The sequence below is a fragment of the Castor canadensis genome, chromosome 3, assembly GCF_047511655.1.
Source record: "Castor canadensis chromosome 3, mCasCan1.hap1v2, whole genome shotgun sequence".
NCBI lineage: Eukaryota > Metazoa > Chordata > Mammalia > Rodentia > Castoridae > Castor > Castor canadensis.
In genome coordinates this window covers 19,877,711-19,902,677 of record NC_133388.1, presented here as the reverse complement: position 1 = coordinate 19,902,677, position 24,967 = coordinate 19,877,711, and the positions used below count along the sequence as shown (strand labels likewise).

General features: G+C 38.8%; 1 protein-coding gene and 1 pseudogene across 5 annotated transcripts in view; both read right to left on the bottom strand.

The window, feature by feature from the left end:
* Ptpn21 (protein tyrosine phosphatase non-receptor type 21) overlaps window positions 1-24,967 on the bottom strand; it is a 61,907-nt gene that overhangs the window by 28,929 nt on the left and 8,011 nt on the right. For all 5 annotated transcript variants that reach the window (XR_012446069.1, XM_020180077.2, XM_074067377.1 and 2 more), the window contains 4 exons: window positions 7,192-7,361; window positions 4,924-5,021; window positions 3,339-3,406; window positions 2,592-2,662 (listed from right to left, as the gene is read on the bottom strand). Coding sequence is in view for 4 of the 5 variants with exons in the window: in XM_020180077.2 (XP_020035666.1) it covers window positions 2,592-2,662; window positions 3,339-3,406; window positions 4,924-5,021; window positions 7,192-7,361 (407 nt within the window). In the remaining variant the exon portion in view is untranslated. The remainder of the gene's footprint in view (window positions 1-2,591; window positions 2,663-3,338; window positions 3,407-4,923; window positions 5,022-7,191; window positions 7,362-24,967) is intronic.
* LOC141421807 (small nucleolar RNA SNORA48) lies at window positions 4,440-4,583 on the bottom strand (annotated as a pseudogene).

The following is a 24,967-nucleotide window of genomic DNA, read 5'->3' as shown; positions in this document are numbered from 1 at the left end:
CAGGAGTAATCACTTAATTACCCCAAATACTAGGTATTACTGAGATTTGTGTGTTAAATGCCAAATGATATGCAGGGACTATGGGCATGAGAAGGTTAAACAGAAACCCCTTTTAGCTCAGGTGACTGCAGCACTCACTACGAGGATGTGGAGGAAGGAAGGATGTTTAAATGCATGGAGCCCATCTCTCCAGCCTCATCTTTCTCTGCTCCCCATGTACCCAAGAACCCCACATCGCAGCCCACCTCAAACTTTGCATTTCTTTGAACACACAAGGCTCCCCCACACCTTTGGCCCTTTGCAGATGTTAATCCTTCTTCCTGCTCGTCTGTCATCCACATGTGGACCTGACCAACTGAGTGTACACGGCATTCCCTCTGTCACCTTCTGGGACTGCCACAGGTCCCTCCCTACCCCATGCAATCCCAACACATTCTGCCTACACCTCTCCCATGCAATCCCAACACATTCTGCCTACACCTCTCCCCCTACACCCATTATTAGATTATTACAACCACTATTACAATGGGCCATCCTGCCCATCCCTTAGATTGCCAGGCTGGGAAGGCACTCTTGGGAGGCAGGGAATTGTACTGTTTACAGTCAATCTGCCTCATGTGCGGATTTATTGCATGTGGTTTTGATCAAGTACAGTTGGAAAATATATAATAAATTTTAAAAAAACAAAAGAATTTTCAAAAACAAAAATTTTTAATTCCTACATGTGCATTACACAGCTCAGCTGATGTGAAGAAGCTCTCAGTCAGTCCCACGTTATCATCAGTTGCTGAGTGCTTCCCACCCCTCAATTTTTTGAAAATGTGCCTCCCAGAAGGCAAATGGTACCCAAAATTCAAGGTAAGAGTGAATGTGCTTAATTTAAGTGACAAAGTGAAAATTTTAGATTTGTCGAAAGGCAGCATGCCCTTAGCAGGAGTTGGGCAGCCTTGTGGGGAAAATGAATCAAGCATCTGCAGTACAGGGCTGAACTCTGTGCATCCCGTGGATTTGAGGTCCTCCTCAATGCAGATCTCTTTGAAACCACAGACCCGCGGATCCTAAGGGTCTACATACCTATAAGCCTCAGCATCCAGCACAGCCTCACACAGAGTAAGAGTACCAATGACTTCCTAAACACTATCAGTCACAGCAGCGTACAAGTGAAAGAATCAAAGTCAAAGGAGGATGGATGGCAATGTGTGCCTGGGGAATTTGTTATGCTAGGGAAAAAATGGTTCATTTGGACAGTACAAGGTAGAGCTAGAAAGGCAGGATTTAGCAAACATGTGGAGATCAAGAAATGTCTATGAGAATTTGGGAAGGACTGGGAGGAAAGATAAGAGGAAAGTGACATTTTAGAAAGATTAATCTTTTCTGAGCAATTGTATAGGGTGGAGTAAAGATAAACCAGAAGCAAAAAGTGATTTTATTTGGAAGGGGAAAAACAATAGGTTGAAATCAGACAGATCTGCTTGAAATCTCCATGGACAGACCTACATCTTTCTGAGCTGAGTTTTCTAACATCTAAGACAGAGATAGTGATATTTATACCATGCAAAGCAATATAAATTTTTGCACGAATTCAGGGATACATAAAGTACTTGGAACTGTGTGGTATTTGGTTAAGAGCAATTACTAGCATTCTCTAGCTGGCAGCTATAGCTATTCTATAGGTAACTATAGCATTCTATAGCAACACAAAGATTCACCAACAAAGAAAGTGAACACTCAGCACGCAGAGATATGAGAGGCACAATCAGGACAACAGGCATCAGAGCTCTTATAATAGCTCCATAAGGACAGAAATACCATTTCCAAAGTATACAGGGGTGGGCTCAAGAGGCTGAGGCATGCACATCCAAGGCCTACCCGAGCTACACTGCCAGTTCCAGGCCATCCTGGACAATTTGGTAAGACCCTGTCTCTAAGAATCAAGGACTGGAAACTTTAGCTTGGTGGTAGAGAACTTGCCTTGCATACACAAGGGCCTGGGTTTAATCCAGAGCACCACAGAACAACAACAAACAAAAAGTATGGAGATGGGGTAGATAACGCCATACTTACTGAACTCTAGAAGAAAATAAACCCACCTAATCTTGCATTGACCTATAATGCCCTGTATAGCTGTCCTTCTCTCAACCAGCAAAAACCCTTGGTCCTTCCTGTTATTGCTTATACTCTCTCTTCAACAAAATTAGAAATAAGGGCAAAATAGTTTCTGCTGGGTATTGAGGGGGGGAGCGGGAGGGGGCGGAGTGGGTGGTAAGGGAGGGGGTGGGGGCAGGGGGGAGAAATGAACCAAGCCTTGTATGCACATATGAATAATAAAAGAAAAATGAAAAAAAAAAAACAGTTTGGTTACCAACAACCTTTTACTATATGGGGTGACAGACCGGCATCCTTCACTAACTGGCTCCTTTCAACTTCCTCTTTGGTAAAATGGATAATAAATGAATTAATATTGATAAGAGTGATAGCTATGTAAACGTAACAGTTGCCATGAAGTTCCCAATTTAACATATCAGTGAAAATTTCATATCCTAACAGGGATTAATTCCATATTAATTCCATGTCTTATTTCTTAGCATTACCTGTATTTTTGATGTAGTAAGGCCACTTTTTGGGTTGCTTCTTCCAATACTTTTTCGTCTTGTAACCACTCCTGAAGAAAATATACAGCAGTAAGTATATAAATTTCTTAGGAGAAATCACTGCTACTGTTATTAACTCTTGTCACTTCAGGTTAAAATGACTCGCTGGCAGCTTTGATTACATATGTAATCATCTTTCTGAGAACTAAGTGGCTTCTGCATGAGAGCTAAAAAAAAAAAAAAAAACTTGCCCTGACTTCTCTGCTTGTCCAGAGAGCTTTTCAGCTGAATGATTTCAGGTTGGCAACAGCAGCCAGCCAATTCTAAGCCCAGAGCAAAAATATCTAGTGCATCCGTTCTCTGGCTGACTGTGCAGATACTCAGAAGAAGAACATTCCTCCTCCCTCAGATGTTCCAAATATAGTTTTTGTGTCATTTCCACTAGTAGTAAGATTGAAAAGTAGAAGGCAAAGAGGGTCTTTAATTGCTGATAAGAAGTCAAACTCACTTCAACATCAATTCTGTGCCACTTCAATCCTTGTGTTAAAAGCAAAACTTCTGTGTGGTTCTCAAAGCTGAAAAGAAATCCCTCTCCTTAGACTCCCATTCAAATACAGAAAGAATTTCTGTAGGCACAGCACAGTAGTAGTCCTGCCTAGTAGGTCTGCTGTATGTGTTTCACTTCAGGGACTGCTGAGGGAAAGACAATAAATCATTTATGAAAAGGCCCAGTGCCAAAAGTCTTACCACAGGAAGCAAGGCAAATTTCTGAAGAAAGTCTTGGGATTCATACTGGTAGAAGTCACCAAAATCAGCTATATAAAACAACAAATATTCGCATGTTAATTATATTTTATTTGCATAGAAAAACATGCACACAAAATTCAATATGTACTATGTAGATGGTATGGTTGATTCAGAAGTCAAAATTGTCTGACAGTGTGCTCTTAGAGGCTTTAAAAAAAATATTAATTAGGTGGATTCATATGTCTTGACTTGGAAAAATACATATGAATTAAATTTAAAAAAAAAACAACCCAGGTTAAAACTATATATCACATGCTTTGACTTTTATAATTAAAAATCAACAAAATCTATCCTGAAATGGTATAGTTCAGCAAAGAGCTCATGAAAAATTAATTCTTAAAGCCAAAGATGATACTTAAGAAAACTCAAAGTACGTTGAAAAGGAATATACCTTCGTGTGTATCAGGCATTTGTCTGTCTAAAGTGATACATCTCCACACCTGCTAATGTCTCAAGGAATTTTATTAGTGATACTTTTGATTCAATTTCAATTCCCAAGGTTAACTGCCAGTTATCACTTGAAATAATGCACTGTTTAGAAATCTCCCAGAGGATGTGTGTATATATGTACAGATACACATATACATAAATGTAAACATATGTACTTAACATTGAAAATGAAAAAACAGATTAAAAAATGCTTGTGAAACAAAAAATCTTTTCCTTCCTTCCTTCCCTTCTTTCCTTTGACACAGGATTTCACTGTATAGTCCAATCTGGTCTCCGGTTCACTATGGAGCCAGGACTGTCCTTAAATTCATGATTCCCCTAAGTGCTAGGATTACAGGTATGCACCACCACACCCAGTGCAAAATTGTTTCTATTATGATCGACATAATTCAGGACAATTATTTAAGAAAAAAACAGGATGTACTTAAAGTGTAAGTGAATATAATTTCTTCAACCTCATTAAAGATCTTTCTTCCTATAATATTAGTTAGTAGTATTTCAAGTTTGGAGTTAGATTAACACATAGTATATGAAATACTTTTAATATATGTATTTCTTTTTATTGAACTGTTGACTGTCTTTTTTTTTTTTTAATGTGCCTTAGGCATGAAACAGTTTTGGCCACTGTCGCAGGCATCAAGCTAGGATGAACAAAGGACTGTCATTTGCTCTGCCCCTGACTGATAAAAGATCAGCACCACCAATGAGGTATCTCTTTGCCCACTGCCAGGGGGTCTGTTGACTGTCTTGACACACAGATGGTTAACCTTCCAGAGACTTCCAGAAGTCTCATAGTTCATTGACATAAGCCATATTAATGTCTTTTTACAAGGAAGCCCCTCAGGTAATAACATATTTCACTGAAGTATAAACACTACTATAGAAGCACACAGAAAGTCAGTTACTTTAAGAATTCCTTGGACTGGGTAGTGGCTCAAGCAAGAGAGTACCTGACTCATAAGTACGAGGCCCTGAGTTCAAACCCCAGTACCTCCAAAAAAAAAATTCATTATTTTTGTTATAACATACACTTTAATCTGATACAATTATTAATCATTTCATATGCATTATTTACCTTGCACTGCTAAGCCTGCTAGCTGAATTGCTTGTTCTAAGGTACAAGGAATGTTTCCTTCCAAGATATCTTTCTTCAGCTGCAAGTAATACTGATATCTATAAAAAATGTCAGTTTATAGTCAATACCAATATTTTCTCCAATCAAGATACAATACACTTTACCACAATTTGGTAGAGAAGCATAAATCAGTCAAATGAAACCTTAACCCCAGATAATTTTGATGATTGAAAAGAACATCCTTGACTACACACAGACACACCATATCTCTCTCCCTCTCTCTCTCTCTAATCTATTTAGTGAGTCATTTATCTCTAACTTTAGTTATTTCAAAGCTGAAACCAGGGACCTAGAGATTTAGCTCAGTGGTAGGGTATCTGCCTAGCATGTGTGAGGCCTTAAGTTCGATCTCCAGCAACCCCAAAGAAAATCAAAGCTAAATTGTCTACAAGAAAACTGACCCATGCCTTATGACATAGCCCCTACAATTTGTTCATTAGTTGGAAAAATGGGCAATCAGTGACCTGTCTTTACTTTAAAAACTCTCACTAGTAACTTGGTAATATAAGACTTTACTTTCCCTTTTGGGAAGAAGTTTCCTAGCCCTGGAAAGTAAAACTGAAAGAAATGTTTCTTGATATTTCACATCAGGGCTTATATTAAATTTTTTAATGAAATCCTAGAAGGAATAGCTGCCAAAATGTTCTCTTTATATTCTGTAATGTGGGATTATTTCTATGTGACTCTTATACTTTTAAGACCTAAGACTCCTGTTACCAGCACAAGCTTTAGAGTCAAACAGATCACATTAAATTCTAGCTCCCCAGTGTATGATTCTGAATGAACTTGGGCAAGTCATAATTTATAGATTTAAACTTTATTGCCAGTAAAGTAAAGAAAAGCACACCATTATCCCTTCACAGGGCAGAACATATTCAAGTCATATATGTAAAGCTCTGAACACAACACCAGGAACTTAGCTGACATTCAAACAATAGCTCTTTATCAGTCATCATGTAATTGGCAATATTTCATCTGTCTCATTTCTCCCTTTTGATAAAGCTCTCGAGTAAAGCTGTATTACTTCCTTGTATTTATTCACTGCCTAGGCCATTGCCAGGCCTGTTATGTGTGAAGCATTGTTCTAGACACTGGAGATGCAGTGCTGAATCAGATCCACTGACTCCATGAGTGCAGTCTATGGTGCTATCTTCATTCAGAATCTCTCTAGGTTTAGTGTCTGTGGACACAGCCCACGTACATTTCCTACTTAAATTCCCTGGAATTCATATGCATTTTTACATCATCCTTTCTGCTAGGTTTTAAGAATCTATTGTTGGTTATCAAAGAAAGAACCTGACCAAAACACCACCCAGTCAGACAAGAAGAATTTCTATCCAACTTTTCTCCTTCTACCTCCTAACAGAAGAACCCATGGATTTCCCTCAGTCAACTTGTTCAGGGAATTGGAGAGTCCAGTTTGACTTCAGGGTAATGTTATTGATAGAGCTAAAAATATAAAGTAGTGTGGATCTCTAAGAATCTAGGCAAGCTCAAAAAAATTTTTTTTTAGGTGTTTGGTATTAATCCCTGGACCTTGTGTATGCTAGACAAGTGTTCTACCACTGGGCTGCCCTCCCCCCACCAAGAATTCAAATTTTATTCCATTAAAATTTATTATTAATTTATTCAAAATTATCTTCAGGAAAAAAAAATTAATATTTTGTCTACCGGGCTTCTTAATATCATCTTTCAGCTTTTATCCTATTAAGTGTACTTACCAACTAATACTTTCTGATCATCAACAGTTTGCCTATTGCTCTCTGTGTCCCAGCTATACCCAAATCTTTTCTCTCTCCTACAGAATACAGTTTCTGGAGTCAGAGAGCTATAAGAACCTTTTGGCACATTTCCTTAAGGAATAAACACAGATTTTTGTGACTACATTTTTAAAACCTCCTCTCTCATTTCCTTGTTACAAAGGATCAGAAACAAAACAACAAATATTAAAGGAGACATCACAGGAAGAAGAGGTTACAGTCATGGTAAACACATGATTTTTCCTTTAATCATTCCTAGTGAACACATGACTCATTCAACATGCAGTAAGACACTCTAAAGTGTCATACACCAACCCCTTGTAACACGGTGGCTAAAAGTGCAGTGGGGGGGGCAACATTTCAGACTTATCCTCTGTCTTCCACCTCAGATGCACTTTTCCGGCCTCATTACAATATTTTCTTAAAATGGCCACGTGTGGTTTCTCACCTGGTAATCTCCTGCTGCAGCTGAGAAACGGAAGGCACATAGAACACCACCCCGAAGTAGACAGTGGGCTCCAGTGCATGTTTGTCCAGCTGCTTCTTCAAAGGTTTTTCCAAATCAACCCACCGGCGCTGGTTCTGTTTGTTGTAATACCAGAGGCTGAAGTAAGTGACCTAGAGAAACGGAAGGTCACTGAAGGAGGCAGCAGTGCATGATACGGGTTCAGTGATTTTAATTGCTCAGTATACTTGTTTTACTTGTATGTTTGTTTTCTGCTCCATTTTAGGAAACAAATTTTGGACTGAACATATGGACTATAATGCATACCACTGCAACACACATAATTCCATATTTATTTTTTGCCATAAATACAGAGGGCTTGAAATTAAGCACAGGATAGGCACCCTGTAAGATCTGAAACTATTTGGATCATAAAAAACATGTTGCCACTTCTAACCAAAATTAAAAGGTCGTAAACATACTCTTTCCATATGTTAACTACAGCTGGACATGGCTGTTCCAAATAAAAAATTTAAATAGAAATACAAACGTATAACAATAAAGAAATGGGCAACTGAACTAAACAGAAGTTTTTCAAAGGAAGAAATCCAAATGGCTAAAAAACACATGAAAAAAAATGCTCACCATCCCTGGCCATAAAGGAAATGCAAATCAAAGACCACACTAAGGTTCCACCTCACTCCTTTTAGAATAGCTACCATCAAAAGCACCACCATCAACAAATGTTCACAAAGATAAGGGGAAAAGGAACCTTCATACACTGCTTGTAGGAATGTACGCTAGTACAACCACTATGGAAAACAGTATGGAGGCTTCTTAAAAAACTAAAAACAGGTCTGCCATATAACCCAGCAATACCACTCCTAGGGATAAACCCAAAGGAATGTGAGTCAGATTACTACAAAGGCATCTGCACACCCATGTTTATTGCAGCACTATTCACAATAGCCAAGTTATGGAAACAGCCAAGATGCCCCACTACCAACGAATGGATTAAGAAAATGTGGTATCTATACACAATGGAATTTTACTCAGCCACAAAAAAGAATGAAATTTTGTCATTCACAGGTAAATTGATGGAACTGGAGAACATCATTTTAAATGAAGTTAGTCAGGCTCAGAAGACCAAAAATCTCATGTTCTCTCATATGCAGATTACAGACCTAAAACAAATGCGGTAATATTGTTGGACATGGGTCACACGCTAAGGGGAGAACGTGTACAGGAGGCATAGGGAAAGGGGAGGAAACCTAAAACTTGAATGTGGTTGATGTGCTTACTGTAGAGGAGTGAATATAGCAATCTTAAACTGGCAGAGGTCACTAAGGGAAGGGGACCAGGAAGTAATGAAGAGGTCTGGTATAGATGAACCACTTTCGGTTGTAATATACATATGCATGGAACCAACACAAAGAATCTCCCTGTATAGCTATTCTTATCTCAAACTAGCAAAAACACTATGTTTTTCTTACTATGCTTTATGTTTTTTCTTCAATAAAACTGGAGAACAAGAGGGCAGAACAGATTCTGCCTGAAGCCAGTGGGGGAGGGAGAACAGGTGGCCCAAATAATGTATACACATGTAACTAAATGTAAAAACGGTAACATAAATTTTTTTTTAAAATTACAAAAGTATAGCTGAGAGTGGTGACTCATGCCCGCAATCCCAGATATTTCAGGTGGTAGACGTCATGATTTGAGGCCAACCTGGACAAAAAGTTATCAAGACCCTATTTCAACCAATAAGCCACATGTGGTGGTCCACTTCTGCAATCCCAAGTATGAAGGAGGTATAGGTAGGAGGATCAAGGTCTGAGGCCAGCCCTGGACAAAAACAAAAAATAGCTAAAGCAAAAAAGGCTAAAGGTGTGGCTCAAGTTGTAGAGTCTGTTTAGCAAGCACAAGGTCCTGAGTTCAAACTCCAGTACCATCAAAAAAAAAAGAATTATAAAACCGCAGATATATTGTGTAATTTGTGTGTTTATCATTCGCGAACCAACTATGATAATATAATTACAAAAAAATGCTAGCATTCTAAACAAAGGCACATTCTAAAAGAAAAACTCTAAAAATGTACGAAGCTTATTTTAGCAGTGTATCTATTAGTCATGCTACATATGGATACAAACTCAAATACACATGGACACATAGATTTGTAAAGTATTATAGTTAGTTTTTCAAAAGTCTTGGATTTTAGAAAAAAGTCTTGGACTTTAGAAAGAAGTGACTTTAATTAAAAAGAATGGAAGATTTAGCAAATTATTTTATTAGTTATTTTAAATACAGGGAAGTATCAGATTTCAGACATTTGAACACTGGTCCATTCTGTTGCAAAGTATTTGGTACAGTACTTGCCCTTGAGTTCAAGGTCTATCTTAAGAACTAGTTAAAGTTATCCCAAATCAAACTTATGCATTGCTAAACAGTTCCAAACAGGCATTATATTTCTACCACTGCTACGAGAAGTGTCATGACACATGTAACTAAAATCATATAGTGTCTTTGGATTGAAGCTTTCCTAGGTTTTTACACATATGTAATTGAGTAGTAACATCTGATTCCACAAAATGTTATCCTATAGCATGATCTGGGTCCAAAGAGGGTAGGTGGAGAGTGAACTCCAAATACGGAGATTAAATTCTCATGGGGCAAAGAGTTCTGACATATCCTTTCTTTGGTTTGTCTTGGATGACAACCTTGAGGTTATGGTTAATTAGTTTTCCAAATTATTCAAAATCTCATCAAAAAAACAACAAAGGAGGAGGGAGGAGTCAAAAGAGAACAGAGAACACTTCCTAACTCACCCTACAGGCCAGCATTACCGTGATACCAAAGCCAAAAGATACCACTAAAAGAAAACTATAAGTGGACAGATACAAAAATCCTCAAAAACACTGGCAAACTATACCCAAAGGCACATTTATAGGATTCTGTGTTGTACTAGGAACGCAAGGGTGGTTCAACATATAAAACCAATGTAATACTGCATATACAGTATTACTAACAATGGAATAAAACAACCTTATCTCAACACAGAAAAGGCACAAAATCAAACACCATTTCATGATTAAAAACATCTAGAAAGTTAGGAATCAAAGTGAACTTCTTAACATAATAAAAGGCATTTATGAAAAACACACAGCTAATATCACACTCAGTGGTGAAAGACTAGAAGCTTTTCTCTTACAATCAGAAATAGGACAAGGATGCCCTCTTCACCACTGTCATTCAACACTGCACTGGAAATTCTAGCCAGAGCAATTAGGCAAGAAAAATTTTTAAAAGTTGGCTGGGGCTGTAGCTCAGTGGCTTATTGTTTACCTAGCATGCATGAGGCCCTGGGTTCAGTCCCCAGTACCATAAAGGAAGGAAAGAAAATACACATATAGAAAACCCCCAAATCTCCAGTATAGAAAATCCCCTAAACACACACACACACACACACACACACACACACACACACACACACACACACACAATACTAAAGGTAATAAACTCAACAGTTTCAGAGTACAAGATCAACATTCAAAAATCAGCAGTAATTCCACAGAATAGACTAATCATATTTATAACATTCAAAACAATAAAATATCTAAGAATAGACTTAAGCAAGGAGGTAAAAGACTTAAACAATACTATAAAACATGGCTGAATGAAGCCAGGCAGCAGTGGCTCACACCTATAATCCTAGCTACTCAGGAGATAGAGATCAGGAGGATCTTGGTTTGAAGCCAGCCCAGGCAAATAGTTAGGATGCCCTATCTCAAAAAAATCCATCACAAAAAAAAGGAAGGGGGGCTGGTGGAGTGGCTCAAATGTATAGGCCCTGAGTTCAAACCCCAGTACTGCAAAAAAAAAAAAAAAAATGGCTGAATGAAACTAAGGAGGACTTTAAAACACAGACTTATCAGGTTCATGAATTAGAACAGTTAATACTGTTAAGACTGTTAAGTGGTACTACCCAAAGTGATGTACAAACACAATTGCAATTCCTATCACAATTCCAACAGCCTTTTTTGAAGAAATGGAAAAGCCAAGCTGGGGGTGCAGTCAGTTGTGAGCAACTTGTCTAGCAAGGGAAGGAGGGAGGATGGAAAAGCCAATCCTCAAAGTCACAGGGAATAGCAAGGGGTTCCAAGCAGACAAAACACTATTGAAAAGGAAGAACAAAGTTACAGTACTCAAAAGTGTGGTATGAACTGATATACAATCAATGGGGACAGAACTGAGAGTCCAGACATGAACCCATGCAGTCAACTGATCTGTGACAATGGTAACAAGATCACTCAGTGGAGAAAGAAAAGTCTCTTCCACAAATGGTGTTGGAATAGCTAGAGCCATGTGCAGAAGAATGAAGCTGAACCCCTCACATACAATGATTAATTCAAAATGGACCAATATCAATATTGCTGTAAGAATTGAACTATAATATTCTTTAGAATAAAAGATAGGGATAAATCTTCATGACCTTGAATTTGGAAATGGATGCTCAACTATGACACTGAAAGAAAAAGTAAGTAAATTTACTTCATCAAAATTACACCTGTATTCCTAGCTACTTGGGAGGCAGAGATTGGGAGGATCACAGATCAAAGCCAGCCAGGGAAAATAGTTTGTGAGCCCCTATCTCAAAAACAACCTTCACAAGAAAGGGCTAGTGGAGTGACTCAAGGTTTAGGACCTGAGTTCAAACCCCAATACTGCAAAACAAAGAAAAAGAAAGGAAGAAAATAGATGATGGTGAGGACGTGAAGAAATGGAAACTTCACACATTGCTAATGGGAATGGAAAATGGTTTATTGCTGTAGAAAAGTCTGGTACATCCTTAATAGGTTAAATGGGGGCCAGGAGCAGTGGCTTGTGCTTATAATCTCAGCTCTTTGGGAGGCAGAAATCAGAATGATAGCACTTAGAGGCCAGCCCCAGCAAAAAGTTTGTGAGACCCCATCTCAACAAATAAGCCAGGCATAATGGTGATCCCAGGTATGTGGTAGAGTGTAAATAGGAGGATCACGAACCAAGCCAGGCCTGGGCAAAAACTTTTTGCCAGGCTCTCCCTGAAAAATAACTAAAACAAAAAATGGCTAGAGGTGTAGCTCAATCAGTAAAGTACCTGCCTAGCAAGTGCAAAGTCCTGAGTTCAAACCCCAGTACCACACAAAAATGTTAAACATAGCATCACCATTATGATCCAGCCAGTTCCACTCACAGGCAAATACTGAAGCGAAAAAAGGCACTCAAAACATCCACGCTCATGTTCATAGCAAGACTTTCTGCAACAGCCAGAAAAGGGGGAAGACAACCCAAATGCCCATCAACAGAGGCACAACTAAGCAAATTGTGACATATGCACAGAAAGGAATATTCAGCCATAAAAAATAAAGTGCAGATGCATGCTACAAAGTAGATGAACCTCAAAAAACCCAGTACACTCAGCAAAAGAAACCAGACCTAAACCTCACATTTTGTAAGAGCCTATTTATACGAAATATCCAGAATAAATAAGCTCATTGCCACAGAAAGTAAACTGCTGGCCGCAAGCAGCTCAGGGCAGGGAGGTAGGAGGTAAGTGCTTAAGAGGCACATGGTTTCCCTGGGGAGTTGACACTCCGGAACTGGACAGAGGTGGCATTATGAATGTAGTAAATGCTACTGACATTTCTTTCTTATTTGAGATGCTGAGATTCAAACCCACAGCCTTGGACATGCTAGGCAAGCACTCCACCACCAAGCTACACCCCCAGCCCTTGGGTTTTCTTGAGACAGGGTCTCACTATGTAACCAAGGATTTTCTTTAACTCACTGTGTAGCCCAAGCTGGCCTCAAACTCCTGACCCACCTGAGGCTGCCTCCCATAAACTGGGATTACAGGCATGTGCCACCACCCCAGGATGAACTGTTTACTTTATAAAGTCTAATATAATCTGAATCTCATCTTAATAAAAAATTAAAGATCAGAAATATTCAAAATTAAAATCAAGTACAGAACTCCAAAACTTTATTTTCAAATACTTAAAAACATCATCAAATTTGTTCAATAGAAAGAACGATTCCAATAGCTACCACTAGGGCAGTGGTAGCTCAGTCTTCCAGTCCAGCTCCTGGATCCAGGCTGCACCTCTCCCTGCTGGGAAGCAGATCACCAAGGCTCAGCTTCTTCATAGGGAAATAGAGAGAACACAGTATGTACCTGCCTTCCTCAGAAAGTGTGGTGAAGTACTTTTGTTATGAATAACAATTTTAAGTTATTGGCTATGACTTATTTGTTGTTATGAGTAACAAATATAGCAGAAAGGACTTCTTCAGGTATGAGTCAGAGAACAGAATAAAACTTGACTCAACCATGCTCCTCCCTAGAAAAGGAAACTACCCAAGGCTGGAGGCACGGCTCAAGTGATAAAGTACTTGCCTAGAAAGCGTGAGGCCCTGAGTTCAAACCCCAGTACCACCAAAAAAAAAAAAAAAAAAGAAAGAAAGAAAGAAAAGGTAACTATCCAAATAATAGCCAAACAAATTGCTTCCTTATTCAAAGTTAGTATCTACCACAACCTATTATTTGTAAAAAGAAATACAAAAACCTTGGTATAGACAGGACCCTTGCATGCTTTAAATTTCAACTATATCTTCATGTCGCTATTCAAAAACTTTTGGATTTCAGACCATTTCAGATTTTTGGGTCAGGGATGTTCAACTGGTAAAGTCTATGCAAATAATTCCAAATCTGAATTTTTTTTCCAAACTCTGAAAACCTGTGTTACTACTCATTACTTGGTCTAGTACAAATCTTCTGGGTTATACCCATCCTGGTGCTGTTGATGGGCTTGGTTTAATTGTAATAAAAAGTTTTCCCAATTACTGTGTTTCTATTCATGCCCACCACTCCTTGTTGTCCAACTTCAAGAACTTTCCTGATGGGAAGCTTTGAAGTCACTGACTGCTGGCATCCTTAGACCAATTCTCAATTATCAGAGTAGATTTTTGTTAAACATTTTCATGGCCAGATATTTTACATTCTCTGCTTCTTTCCTGTCTTGTTCTGAACAACATCAAAATCGTTTTCATAAAGTTATTCAATGATTTCTTCATAGCTGTTAAAAATTGTTCATAGCTGCTCCCCTCTGCCTGCCATGTAAACTCCAGTAGAAACACAAGTTAAACAGAACTTCTCTCCAGACAATATGGTTGACTTACTCTAAGTGAGCTAACACCAGCTCTAAAAAGCAGGTTCAAATCCTAATTAGGTAATTTCTTGTCTAATTATTTTAAGAGTCTTTTTGTTTGTGCTATTTTTAAAGCACAGCAGAGGGACATACAAATTAGCTGGAGGAGTTTTTTTTTTAAGCCACTAATGGCATTGTGTTTGACAAATGTTAATCCCATATAAAATTGCAAATATAATTTTATCCTGATGCCTTTCTTAGAACCAGGATAAAGTCAGAAGACTTCCATCAGGAAAGAGATGAGAGGAGATAGCCCGAGATAAAGTCTATCCCAGGCAGAGATCATCTAACAAGGGTGGTTAATAAGTATAACCTAATTCAAGCCCTGAGCTGACCTCTACACTGAGGCTGCCATAAATAATGAAGCACCATACTTCTTCCTTTTGACAGATAGCAGCAGTCACACTGCCCCATGACAGGCAGTCTTCATGCCTTTTGTCTCATTTTACTCCATTTTTCTTCTCTCCTTGATCAAGTAATAGTCCATCTACTCTTCAGGCAAAATGGTAATATACAATATCAGCACATTCTATCATATGTAAATGAGAACTCAAGAAAATAACTACTAAAAGTACATCTTGACAGTAAAAACCTTTTGTCTTTACAGCGTTGAGCTGTACAATATTAGGGGTACAAGATCGACCAGGAGGTGCTACACCAGGACCAAAGGGAAGGCTTTCCAATGTCTTGATGAAAAATGCAGTCTGCTTTCCTTTCCAAGAGGGATCCTGGACAGATAAACTGGGCTGTCCTCTACACAAGAAAGCACAAAAAGGGACAGTCAGAAAAAATTCAAAGGAACCCAATGTGTAGTCAAATTGCAGAGGGCCACCACGGTGCATCTCCTGATCATGTATCAGCCAAGAGGAATCAGAAACCAGAGTTAGAAAGGCTCAATGAGAACAAGCTATTCGGGCTGCCAACAAAGCAAAAGAGGGTAAGCAAGCATCTGAGAATTAGCGATGGCTACTGCTAAGGCAGAAATCCCACAAAGGTAGAGTGGGGGAAGCACTACTTTGATAGGTCACTGATCAGATTTTTAAATAAAGATCTATTTATGACTTTTAAAAAAAAGGTCTATCTTGGTGTTGTAATTATATTAAATTTTATCAAGCCGAAGCCCAAGCTACTAAAATTCTTGAGTGGCCAGATTTTTGTTGTTTTAGCATGTTTGTTTGTTTGGTGGTACTGGGTTTTTTTTAACTGAGTTTGCTAAGCAGGCATTCTACCACTTGAGTCATGTCCCCAGCTATTATATCATTTAATTTTTAGGGAAAAATTTAAATGATGAGCCAATTTCATGGATTTATTGAAAGATGGCCCAAAGCATAAATCACTACATTCCTGGATAAGCTGCTTGCATCTTTTCTATTTACAATCCTGGAGAATCAGCTACTATGAAGAATACAATGATTCCTAAACACAACTAAGATAACTCTTTTAAAAAATAAATAATTTTGGGACTGGGGTGTATCTCAGTGGTAGAACACATGCCTAGCATACACCAGACCACAGGTTCAATCCCCAGCACCACATACAAAATAACTGTGTATATGCGTATGTGTGTGTATGTATGTATGTATGTGTGTGTATAGATATACATAGATATTCTTCTGTAGGTTACTGAAGTGTGAAATGATGTTTTATATTCACCTAATCATCCAATTACTATTGATTAAACACATACAATATACATCACTCCCTATTCTGGGTACTAGGATACAGGAGTGAATAAGAGAACAAAATTCCTGCTCTCCCATATCTTACATTCCTTGTAGGTGAAGGAATGTAGGTGAAGAGAAATAAACAAAATGCATGGTATGCCAGACACTGAAAAGTACTCTAGAGAAAATACTCAAATATAAGAATAAAACATATCAATACATTTTAAAGAGTAAACTAGGGTTAAGTGAGAAATATTAGTGTATACATATAACATTTTACTTCCCAAGGATGATGGAGACAACTGAGATGTTAGTGCACAAAGTTTCCAAACAGGCAAAGGCAAATGCTCTCTACTTACTACCATGTGAAAGGGCATTCTGTTTAGGACCCACAAAACTGAATGCAAACCACAGCCCTGCCTTCTTCAACTATTAGTTAACTAGTTTCTTTTACTATATATCATTCTAATAAATGAATTAGAGGTTTCCTCTTGATCCAAATCTTAACAATTTGGGCCATTTTGGGCTGCCTATTAGCTTAATGCACAAATACCTATGTTTTGGGGAACTGGATAAAAAATAACCATTTCTTTTTATTGAGAAGACAGTGAAAAGTAAGGCAGGGTTGGGTTGTAGCTCATGGCAGAACATTTGCCTGGCATGCATGAGGCCCTGGGTTGGATGCTCAGCACCACAAAAAAAAAAAAAAAGTAGAAGAAGAAAAGAAAAATAACATAGTTCAATTTGGCCCATACACCAATGTTTACATTTCAGTGAATTCTCAGAAAAATACATTTCTGAATGTTTTATTGAACTCAAATCTTAGTTATTCCATCTGTCTTCTCTCACCACAGAGCAATGTTTTAGACACTGTAGCATTCCCAATACAAAACTTGAGAACTGAAATGAGTATCTGTAGGAACTGCCACTTATTTTTCTGATGATCACTTTCATCAGATTAAAATCATAATTGTTTTGTGTTAGAGAGAAGCAGTTTTGATTTGTGGAAGAAATGAAACAGGAAGATAAAGGGAGGGGGTGTAGCTCAAGCGGTAGAACACCTCCCTAGGAAGATAAAGGCAATTTAAGAGGAATTTAGAAATCTAAATGAATGTGAGCTTTAATACATTTTAACAAAGAACCTACCCCAGGTTAATTTCTATCCCCTGAAAGAACATTATCCAATGTTTTCCTCTGCCTTAAAAAACATACAGCAGCTCAGCTGTTCTTCAATTAGTGTCACACGACAGATGGCGAGGATTATTTTGTTTTGTTTTTTGGTGGGACTGGGGTTTGAACTCACGGCTTCACACTTGCAAAGCAGGTGCTCTGCTGCTTGAGCCATGCCTCCAGTCATTTTGCTCTGGTTATTTTGGAGATGGAGGTCTCATGAACTACTTGCCAGGGTTGGCCTTGAGCTGTGATCCTCCCAATCTCAGCCTCCCAAGTAACTAGGATTATTGGCATGAGCCACCAGTACCCAGCTAGGATTTTTTCATTAACCAAAGTTTATAAATTATAGTTTCATCACACATGAAATTACTTGTCTCCACATATTCACAAGGTAGTTTTCTGATTACAAATACTTCCTTACAAATGCTCCAGGAAAATAGTAAAATTGCTTCCTTTTTTTAATACACAAAAGCTATTTTTTCCTTTCTTACTAATAATATGAAGTTCCATTTAATAAAGACCACACTTCAAGTGTTAGTGGATTTTCTTTTAAACTATATTCCTCATTGAGCACAAAGCAGAGAAGCTCTAGCTACGAGGGTGCATAATTCAGAAGCATACACTCAATATTTTTCAGCTGTTTAAGAACACTTCAATACAAGCATAAGCTACATTTTATTCCAATAAATGTTATTTTAAATTACATAAGATGAGATATTTTTATATTGAAAAGTAGAAGGGTAGTCAGGCTCACACCTGTAATCCTAGCTACTCAGGAGGCAGAAATCAGGAGGATCATGGTTTAAAGTCAGTCCTGGCAAGTAGTTCTTGAAGCCCTATCTTGAAAAAAACACAACACAACACAAAAAAAAGGGCTGGCGGAGTGGCTCAAGTGGTAAGAGCTCCTGCCTAGCAAGTGTGAGGCCCTGAGTTCAAACCCCAGTGACAACAAATTAGTCATGAATATGTATACACTATCAGAAAAATATAAATTATCCCATATCCATTATTCCATATCCAATTAATCAATATTCAAGAAATGTAATGATACTTTAAACAAAAAAATACAAATAGGACTATGACTTGTAGAAGAGGAATTTGAAATGGAGTAACAACATATCCTGGTCCTTTCCTCACACCATAACTCAGATGGCAGAACAGAAACACTTGAGGGCTGTGCACTGCTGTTCACACATGTGAATGCACTGCAGGCCCTGTGGCTAATCGCAGTTATCCTGCTCATCAATCAAGGCAGCAAAACTTCAATGGACTCTCTAGAGTTACGGCATTTTTGTTGTTTGGATGTAGATTCTGATTCTAGAAGCTCCCCAAATTCATCCAAAAGTAGTACAACCAGTTATTGCTTTGGAAAATCTCTCAGCAGAGAACTCTCCTGGGGTGTATCTCATCAGCCTGATACTTCCAGCTTTGCCAGGGAACAAGCTCACAAAAATGCTTCCTATCAAACAGCTCTACCTGAGCACCACAGGGATCCCCAACACTGTCTTGTGGCCTTGATGACTCATGTTTCTTCTCCTGCTTATCCTTCTTTGACTCAGATGAAGTCAACACACGTTTTAGCGACTAACAAACTGTAAAAGTGATAAAATTAGTGCTCCCTTCAGCAGCACATACACTAAAAGTGAATAAATAAAAATAAATGGTAAACAATATCCCAAAAGCACTTATAACACTCTTCTTCAGATTTGGTAGTCCACACTGTGCTGGACTGTGGACTGTCATTACAGGCATGGCACCATAGCAGGACACCTGTCACTTGCCCAAGGTTACATAGTGGGAAAAAGAGATGATGATCAAAGAGGCAGAAACACTATTCTAGTTGTGGTTTTTGCTATGTAACCACAAGCAAGTTACCAAACACTTATGACTCAGTTTCCCATCTAGGAAATGGTACAGCACTTCACTCAAGGATGGTTGTGAGGATCAAAGTAAGCAAAAACATGTTAAGTAGTTGCAAGACTGTCTCATGCAAAAAGTGCCCAAAATGAGATCTTCTTATTATAGTTATCAAGTTCCCTTAAACAGTATAAAATTTCATATCACATATTCTTATAAATTGTCTTTTAATCAAAGATCAGGGCTTCTGTGTCACTTGGCCAGAGCCCACCACTCTCTTTCACAGTGTTATGTTATCCTTTCCCTTTTAATAAAGCTTTGCAATCTGTGCCTCCATCCAATGCTTTTTCCCAAGATGCAAGGACCTGAGATCTTCTCCACCAGTGTCTTCTGAGACTGATCACCCACCAGTAACAGGCTGGCATGAGATAATCTGTATATTTTCTTAGCCCACTTGTTAAAATTTAATCAAATCACTCTGTTCTACTTATAAATTTAAACACCGCATACCTTGTAGGGATCTCATTTGGGCAATATACTATAGAAAGTAGCACAAATCCTGGATAGATAAGTAATTCCTACTACATGCTAATATCATACAGGATTTGTGAAGTGCAGTTTGGGCTAATGAAATTAGCATCTTCAGTTTAAATTGCCTCTGGATATCTTAACAATTCATTAGAAGATGAAGGGTGGCAGGACATGGCAAATATCTATAATCCCAGCATCTCTGAAATCCCAGCAGAAAGATTGCAAATTCCAGGCTAGCCTGGGCTACAAAGTGAGAACCTGACTCAGAAAGTGGGGGGGATGAGGGGGGAGGAGGGCTAGGCATATAGCTCAGTCTCAGTGGTAGAGCTCTTGCCTAGCAAACAAAAAAAAACAAAAACAAAATAAGTAAAATTAAAGATAAAGGGAAGCTAAGAAACAAATTGCTTGGAGAACTGAATAAGAAAATATCTGCTAACCCAGCACATCATAACAAAATAAAAAGTCCTTGTTAAGACTTATTAACATTTTCTTATGAAAAGAAAATGTCAGGCTGGGGGTGTGGCTCAAGTGATTGAGCACCTGCCTAGCAAGCATAAGGCCCTGAGTTCAAACCTCAGTACCACAGAAAAAGGAAAAAAAAGAAAATGTAATGTTCAGGTAGGGTGTGTATCTGACAAGAATGAAATATAGAGCTGAACAAATGGCCCAGGAATTTGAACAATGTATCCATGAATCATCCATTCACTGAAGGTTTGTCACACACCTACTGGGCTCAAAGGTGATAGCTGGAAGACAGACATTGATCTACAGTGAGTGGTAGAATGAAGGAATTCCCACTCCTATCCTCCCTTTCTTTCTTCCCTGTTAAGGTAAAAATATCTTAACAATAAATAAGTTATCCCTTCAAGAAAGGGATAGTTTCTTGAAGAGAACAGTTTTAGAGATGGTAGTGTGGCTCAAGTAATAGAGCACTTGCCTAGCAAGTGTGAGGTCCTGAGTTCAAACCCCAGTACCACCAAAACAAACAAACAAAAGAAAATGAATACCCTAATAGCCTTTCCTAAGGCCTCCAGATGAAGGCCACTAAAAAAAGGGTGTGTGTGAAGGGAAGGGAAGCAAATTAGTTTCCAAAAAAATATGGAGGACTTAAGCTAAAATCTGCTTTATCAAAATTAAAGGCTTTTAGGCTGGACATGTAGGGAGGCAATGGCAGGAGGATCATGAGCTATAGAGCAGCCTGGCTACATAGCAAAAAAAAAAAAGGTCTAGCTGGGTGCAAGAGGCTCATCCCTATAATCCTAGCTACTTGGTAGGCTGAGGCCAGTTCAGGCAAGTAGTTCATAAGACCCCAAAATAACCAGGCAAAATGGGCAGCCAGATGTGTGGCTCAGTGATAGACCACCTGTTTTGTAAGCATGAAGCCCTTACAAAGAAAAAAGCCCCACAAAAAAGGTCCCAAATTGCTTATAAATATTCCACCCCACCACCATCTTCATTCTGCAGGACAGATCAGGGAAGAAATGAGTGTTACATGGAGAGAAGGGAAAGCTGCCTCATCCAGGGAGGCTTCGGGTCCCCAGCCTGGTCCATGCATGGACTGAGGAGCATGTCAGTGAGCCATCTGAAACTGTGTACAAAATTCTGTGTTTTCATCAGATTCCTAGGGGATCCATGACATCCATACATTGAAATGTCCAAGTTTAAACAGAAGTCTGGAAGAACTCAAATTCTGATTCTTTGGCTTATTAGGTCTATGATCCTGAGTACCTGAACTTTTCATAACTTTGGTTTCCTCATTTTAAAATAGAAAAGATAATGCTTGACCCGTCGTAAAGAACAAATGAGATAAGGCAACTTAGGCTCCCAGCACCATAATGCTCATTCACCAAAGCAGAGGACATGCAGACAGCCACCAAAGCTTCTGGAGTTATTATAAGGAATGGAATCTGAAACCATACACCAAGGACAATGACAGGGCTGAGAGCCCCAAACACCTTTGTAACTCAACTCACAAACCGCCCATGTGAACAAATCCATGCTTAATTCTATTTGGTGGTGAGATACTACCGTGGCAGATTAATATAAGAGATTAAAAGACATCTCTGCTGTCTCTGAAGTTAAAAATCCAATACTGGAAGATAAATATCTCAGATGTTTAGCTCTTATTGGACATTACAGTTGCATAATGCTCTATTTCTTTAAATGGACTTCCAATTTTTGTAATAACTTATATGACTCCATTTTATATATTTTTAAATGCCTAGTTCCATGCTTATACATGTAATTCCCTAATTCATTTGCCTAATTCTTTTTTTTTTTTTGGGTGGGAATGGGGTTTGAACTCAGGGCTTTATGCTTGCAAAGTAGCACTCTACTGCTTGAGCCACACCTACAGTCTGCTTTGCTCTAGTTATTTTGGAGATGGGGTCTCACAAACTATTTGCCTGGGCTGGCCTTAAATCTCCATCCTCCTGATCTCAGCCTCCCAAGTAGCTAGGATTACAGACATGAGCCACAGATGTCTGGCTTATTTGTCTAATTCTTAACTATCTAGACGAAATAGAAAAGTAACAGAAATCTAAAATCTAGAAAAGCACTTGATCATTTATAGTAGGTTTTAGACTTTGGATAACTTTTTTTTTTTTTGTCTTATTGAGGTTTGAACTCAGGGCTTTTACCTTGAGCCACCCCACCAGCCCTTTTTTGTGATGGGTTTTTTCTTTTTTTTTTTAATTTTTATTTTATTCATATGTGCATACAATGTTTGGGTCATTTCTCCCCCCTTACCCCCGCCCCCTCCCTCTCCCCCCCACCCCCTCGCTAACTGGCAGAAACTATTTTGCCCTTATCTCTAATTTTGTTGAAGAGAGTATAAGCAATAATAGGAAGGACCAAGGGTTTTTGCTAGTTGAGATAAGGATAGCTATACAGGGAGTTGACTCACATTGATTTCCTGTGCATGTGTGTTACCTTCTAGATTAATTCTTCTTGAACTAACCTTTTCTCTAGTTCCTGGTCCCCTTTTCCTATTGGCCTCAGTTTCTTTTAAGGTATCTGCTTTAGTTTCTCTGCGTTGAGGGCAACAAATGCCATCTAGTTTCTTAGGTGTCTTACCTATCCTCACACCTCCCTTGTGTGCTCTCACCTCATCATATGATCAAAGTCCAATCCCCTTGTTATGTTTGCCCTTGATTTAATGTCCACATATGAGGGAGAACATACAATTTTTGGTCTTTTGGGCCAGGCTAACCTCACTCAGAATGATGTTCTCCAATTTCATCCATTTGTCAGTGAATGATAACATTTCTTTCTTCTTCATGGCTGCATAAAATTCCATTGTGTATAAATACCACATTTTCTTAATCCATTCGTCAGTAGTGGGGCATCTTGGCTGTTTCCATAACTTGACTATTGTGAATAGTGCCGCAATAAACATGGGTGTGCAGGTGCCTCTGGAGTAACCTGTGTCACAGTCTTTTGGGTATATCCCCAAGAGTGGTATTGCTGGATCATATGGTAGATCGATATTTACATTTTTAAGTAGCCTCCAAATTTTTTTCCAGAGTGGTTGTACTAGTTTACATTCCCACCAGCAGTGTAAGAGGGTTCCTTTTTCCCCCGCATCCTCGCCAACACCTGTTGGTGGTGGTGTTGCTAATGATGGCTATTCTAACGGGTGAGGTGGAATCTTAGTGTGGTTTTAATTTGCATTTCCTTTATTGCTAGAGATGGTGAGCATTTTTTCATGTGTTTTTTGGCCATTTGAATTTCTTCTTTTGAGAAAGTTCTGTTTAGTTCACTTGCCCATTTCTTTACTGGTTCATTAATTTTGGGAGAATTTAGTTTTTTAAGTTTTCTATATATTCTGGTTATCAGTCCTTTGTCTGATGTGTAGCTGGAAAATATTTTCTCCCACTCTGGGGGTGGTCTCTTCAGTTTAGAGACCATTTCTTTTGTTGAGCAGAAGCTTTTTAGTTTTATGAAGTCCCATTTATCTATCCTATTGTGATGGGTTTTTTCAAGATAGGGTCTCTCAAACTATTTGCCTGGGCTGGTTTCAAACCAGGATCCTCCTGATCTCTGCCTCCTGAGTAGCCAGAATTACAGGCATGAGCCACCTGCGCCTGGCTGGAAAACTTTTAGATGGAGACGCCAATCTACTATTCTAGAATCCTCAGAAGTTCCAGGAACTCTAACTGAGAATACTTCCTGATCAACATGTCTATACCTCAACCTTACTCATTTAATAAGTTACCTGGATTAGCAGCAATTCAGCTCAAAATGTAAAAGAGTTTGCAGGTAATATACTTTTATCTTCTACATATTTCATCTATTTTTAGAGTCCAAGTGAAACCAGCTAGGACAGAAGGAAATGCACATGAAATTCCTGAGGTCTACTCAGATAACAGTCAAGATTAGGTCAGTGGATGTTTGGAATGCCTAAAACGCTAATTTAAAATAAAAGACTCCTACGGCCAAGAACACTTTCAGAGTTGTGCTTCAGAGTTAGAAGAATCTGCGTTATATGCTTGAGTCCTCTCTCTTCCAACAAATCCCTTAGGCAGATTGTGCCCATTGTCCAGAAAGGGTCAAGAAAACTGTTCAAAGTGATGAGAAAGCCGACCCTGCCTCGGCACAGCAATGTTCCCTCAGGAAGATGCTAGAAATAGACCACCTTCTAAGTGTTTCAGAAGAAACCTTGAGGAGAAAAAGAAAAGTCTAAAGAAGCTGGGCGCCGGTGGTGCATATCTGTAATCCTAGCTATCCAGGAGGCAAAGATCAGAAGGATCACAGTTCGAAGCCATCCCAGGCAAATAGTTTGTGAGACTCTATCTGGAAAAAAAAAAGCCCATCACAAAAAAGGGCTGTCAGAGTGGCTCAAGGTGTAGGCCCTGAGTTTGATCCCCAGCACCACAAAAAAAAAAAGGAGAAACAGTCTAAAAAAGGTGGGTGTGGTGTCACATGCCTACACCACCAGCTACCTGAGTTTGAGGCAGGAGGATCTCAAGTTTGAGGTAAGCCTGGGCTACATATTGGAGACCCAGGAACGGGGAGATTTGTAACAGTGTATAAGGTTTGGGGACTATTCAACTCTCTCCAGGAAACAAAATTATAAGGTAAATAAAGGCTGACAAAACAGAACCATAGTCCATGCTTATCACTCTAAATGCAAATCAAGAATCTTGAGTTTTTAAAAATAAGTAGACACTTATTCAACATCTACGTGTTATAAGGTACAAAGCACTGGTACAGACACCATAAACCACTGAATGGTTCTACTCCAGCAGAGTTTACATGCTAAAGAACAAGACCTGGATGTGGGTGATGCACCACAAATACAATCTAAAACAC